The sequence below is a fragment of the Anomaloglossus baeobatrachus genome, chromosome 11 (assembly GCF_048569485.1).
Source record: "Anomaloglossus baeobatrachus isolate aAnoBae1 chromosome 11, aAnoBae1.hap1, whole genome shotgun sequence".
NCBI classification, from domain to species: domain Eukaryota; kingdom Metazoa; phylum Chordata; class Amphibia; order Anura; family Aromobatidae; genus Anomaloglossus; species Anomaloglossus baeobatrachus.
In genome coordinates, this window is record NC_134363.1 from 6,456,252 (window position 1) to 6,460,921 (window position 4,670).

The 4,670-nt window shown below is 49.7% G+C and overlaps 1 protein-coding gene across 1 annotated transcript; it reads right to left on the reverse strand.

Annotated features, from left to right (window-relative positions):
• Positions 1–1,231: 1,231 nt before the first annotated feature.
• Positions 1,232–3,251, reverse strand: LOC142256456 (complement C1q subcomponent subunit A-like). The gene is made up of 2 exons (XM_075328147.1): positions 3,169–3,251; positions 1,232–2,094 (listed from the first exon to the last, which is right to left on the reverse strand). Exon 2 carries the CDS (start codon positions 2,069–2,071, stop codon positions 1,508–1,510), a length of 564 nt encoding a protein of 187 aa, XP_075184262.1. The 5' UTR covers positions 2,072–2,094; positions 3,169–3,251; the 3' UTR covers positions 1,232–1,507.
• Between the last annotated feature and the right edge of the window lie 1,419 nt (positions 3,252–4,670).

Below are 4,670 nucleotides of genomic sequence, written 5' to 3' on the forward strand. Positions count from 1 at the left end.
GCCCTCATGTAACGCAGTGCTCTCGAGGTCTCGCGCATGCCCAGTGGCACTATCGCGGGACTGAGCACTGTGCAAAGCGTGAGCGCTGGTGAGGTGATTGCGCAGACGCAAGATTATGGGCGGCACTGTGAATGTCATCACCAGCGTCATCCAAGTACCTGCCTATAATCTCGTGCCCACGGTAATAGGTAACGTGGATGATATGGCCAGCGCTAGCGCATAACGGTGGAGGCAGAGGGAAAAGCGCGGGCAGGAGATTATGGGCGGGTACTTGGATGACGCTGGTGATGACATTCACAGTGCCGCCCATAATCTCGCACCTGCGCAATAACCTCACCAGCGCTCACGCTTTGCACAGTGCTCAGTCCCGCGATAGTGCCACTGGGCATGCGCGAGACCTTGGGAGCACTGCGTTACATGAGGGCGGCGGCCTCATGTATGTAAATGAGCAATGGGGGATGGCAAACGGACGCAATACAGCCCGCCCCCGTGATCATAAAACCACATTAGCATACCAAAAGGTAAGATTTTATAAAGTGTTTATTTAGGTCTGAAAGGGGGCACAATAACAGGAACCTTTCTAGAATGCAGCCCCGGAGCTGCAGAAGGAGATTCTTTTAGTTTAATTGCGAAAATTCTGCTGAAACGTTCCCTTTAATATTAAATATTAATTAATTATTAATATTAAATAGCTGTAATTTCTAAAAACTTCCTCCATTTAGGATGTGAATCCCTTGAATTGATGCTCAGACTGCACTGTAAGCCCATGGTGATTATAGAAGAAGATCTAGAATATTGTTTGTCACTGTCCAAATATTTCTGGACCTGACTGTATGTTAGGGTTTGGGCCAGCACCCATATCCCCTAAGTGAAGGAGAATCTACCGCCATGATGAGATTATTCACCTACCAGAAATTTGAGTCAAGCCAACCTCACAACACAAAATCCTGAAGAAGCCGCCATTCCCGGAGAAATTACTAATAGCTGTGACTTCTATGTCTGGAGAAGGTCACACGACCACCCATAAGAATCCCTAACAATCCAGCCCAATGGTACCACAAAGTCAGAGAAGAGCTGGAGCAAAAGTGGCAGGATCCGAGAGCGACCACTGCAGAGCCTGGAGAGATATCACAGGTGTAGTGTGTTATACCAGTATACACCAGTCACACCAAGCACACATGACAGAAGTGACCGTAGTGTCTGTCTAAGGTAATGAAGGACTCACAAGAGTAATATAACACCATTTTATTGCAGGACAAGCCGAGAACGCAATGAGAGGAAGACACAGACAAAATATATCTGAAAACTAGTGAGAGCGCAAAGCTGAGGGGCTCAAATGTAGGATGCTTAACTGATGGGGACACCTTAGCCACATACACTGAGGACCACCAGTCACTGAGGACCACCGGCCTTAATTATTGAGGGCCACCAGTCACTGAGGACCACAACTATGTTAATGAAGGCCCACCAGTCACAAATCACAGTTTAGGACTTAGTTTGAGGGACTCTATGCGCTTTTCTCATCTTTTGGGTAGAGTAAGAAGCCGCTGAAGATGCTGCTGACATCGGCTCCAGCTATTTTTCGAAATTTGGCATCAGCTTCTATCCACACCTGATCCCCAGGGTCCAAATTGAGGACAGAGCCCCCCGAGTTGACTTGTGGTTGATTGCGTATGTTGCGGTCACAGAAGCTCAGCAGTTTCTTTCCGGATACTCCATGTTTTTTCACCCAGATCTGCAGACAGAGGTCCCCCAGTGAGACCACCTGGAAGGTGAAATAGTAATACCCGGCCTCGGAGCATGAAAACGCGCCCGTGCTGGTGTCATACACATTTGCCTCATTGGTGATGGTTTGGGTGAACAGCAGCCGGTTGTCTTTGATTTTTGGCTGGACAGCAGAGAATGCTGGTCTTCGCTGAGTCTTGACATCCTCCATGGTTCCACTGGCTCCTTTAGGGCCTTGATCTCCTGGAGGTCCGGCGGGGCCCTCTAGTCCTATGTAGCCTACATTACCTGGCTCACCAGGGAGACCAGACGATCCAGAATCTCCTTTATTTATGGTCACTGTCATTCCCAAAGAATGGCCTGGTGCCCCTAAAGGATAAAAAAAAACATGTGCCATAAGATATTAGGACACTATCATTGCTGATCACATCACTACACATGCCAAAATAATCCCATAGGAAGGAAAAATCATGGAATTATGGAAATCACAGGATGGAGACGTGTTTCTGATCTGCAAATGATGAAAATTACATTTTCAAAACATGCCTGATCATTGACGTTCCTCCACTGCACTCATAGGCTATAATGGTGGAGATCAAGATGGTAATAGAGGCTGGAGAGGAAAGGAGTCCGGACATTGTCTTGGACACAATGATAACCTGAGATTGGTCTGAAGACAACATGAGCAATGCCATGAAGAGGCTTCACGAGGGAACGTTCCACCAGTGAAACTCCCAGGAAACTGGTGCAGGTGGGCATAATGTCCGGTATCCGGACCCCTCCAGTCTCCACTCCATTGTCTCCATCAAGCACATCGAAGACATCATTCGTCAGTGATCACACCGGTTCTGCCAGCAGCGGATCCTGATGATTTTTTACATTCATCAGCACAACCTTCCTTAGACGACCATTAATGACCTCAGTGATCGTAGTTGAGGCTGGAAGTGCCGGGATTTCTGCACCAGGCTCAGACTCCAGACTGCAGACAACCGGAGGTTTAGAAGATGATATTTCCATTTTCCCTCATCTGCAGATCAGAGATGTCTCTTTCCGGTGATCTCCATCATTCGCCACTTCTAGGACTTTTAATGCACTGATAATACAGAGGGTGTACTCACTTATGCTGAGCACTGTGTATACAAGGGGGTGTACCCACTTATGCCAAGCACTGTATATACAGGGGTTGTACTCGCTTATGCCAAGCACGGAATATACAGAGGGTGTACTCACTTATACTGAGAACTGTATATACATGGGGGTGTACTTACTTATGCCGAGCGCTGTATATACAGGAGTGTACTCACTTATGCCGAACACAGGATATACAGAGAGTGTACTCACTTATACTGAGCACTGTATATACAGGTGTGTACTCACTTATGCCAAGCATTGTATATCTATATATGACACATATAGGATTGAGTTTGGCTTGGGCCATATTACCGGGGTCACCGCGATCTCCCTTCTGGCCGGATCGTCCATCTCTCCCCGCATGACCAATGACGCCATCCTGACCTTTGGCCGCTGAGCAATCATGTGACTCGCACCAAATCCGGTCAGATAATCCCAGCAAGAAAAGAGTGAAGAAAATCCAAACTGCGGCATCATATCTGGCCCTGAGGAAGATGACAAGGGAGAAATGCTGCACATCAGGGTCATAGGATATAACGCTCCTCATATAATGTCTTGTAATAGGATATTATTATTTATTATTATAGCGCCATTTATCCATGGCGCTGTGCAAGTGAAAAAGGGATCATAAGGAGTACAAGGCACAGGCAGGTAGAGGAGGTGAGAGGCTCACAGTCTACAGGAGAGGACCCTGCCCACGAGGGCTCACAGTCTACAGGAGGAGAGAGGAGCCTGCAGACGAGGGCTCACAGTCTACTGGAGGTTGAGAGGACCCTGTCTGCGAGGGCTCACAGTCTACAGGAGGAGAGAGGACCCTGCCCACGAGGGCTCACAGTCTACAGGAGAGGAGCCTGCCCGCGAGGGCTCACAGTCTACAGGAGGAGAGAGGACCCTGTCTGCGAGGGCTCACAGTCTACAGGAGGAGAGAGGAGCCTGCCCACGAGGGCTCACAGTCAGTAGACTCCTCCAGTAGGAGGAGAGAGGACCCTGTCTGCGAGGGCTCACAGTCTACTGGAGGAGAGAAGACCCTGCCCTCAAGGGCTCACAGTCTACAGGAGGAGAGAGGACCCTGCCCATGAGGGCTCACAGTTTACAGGGGATGTGTGTGGACACAGTAGGTGATGGTAGAGCTGGTTGCGCAGTGGTATAGAGGGGTGAGGGGGATGGGTATACAAGTGGTGAGGGCAGAGCTGGTCGTGCAGCAGTATAGTGGGGTGAGGGGGATGGGTGAGGATACAGTAGATGTGGGCAGAACTGGTTGCGCAGTGGTATAGTGGACTGAAGGTTACGGCAGGTAGTAGCTTTGTCAGAAGAGGTGGGTCTTCAGGTTCCTTCTGAAGATTTACATGGTAGTCGAGAGTCTGATTTGTTGGGGCCAAGTGTTCCAGAGTATGGGGGAGGCACGGGAGAAATCTTGTATGCGATTGTGGGAAGAGGAGATGGGAGAGGAGTAGAGAAGGAAATCTTGTGAGGATCTGAGGTTGCGTGCAGGTAAGTATCAGGACCCTATGTCATAGATGTATGGAGAGATGTGCCGCCCCAGCAGCAGTCGAACTGCTCGGATCCGGGGTTGCTGTGGTTCGAGGGTCTCCGGTCCCGGGAGCTTGCGGCCACTTCAAATGTAAGGGGGGTATTTACAGGGGATGAATGTTCGTGACGCCACCTGCGGGATGTCAGTCAGGTGTCAGTCCCTCTGCAGATAGGGAAGGCCCCGGGTAGTGGGGATTTGGTGCACGGGTGGCTTGGCCTTGGGAAGCAGGGTACAGGGGTCAGGTTACTCACTGTAGTAGTCTTGGTGCTGGATCAGGTGGAAT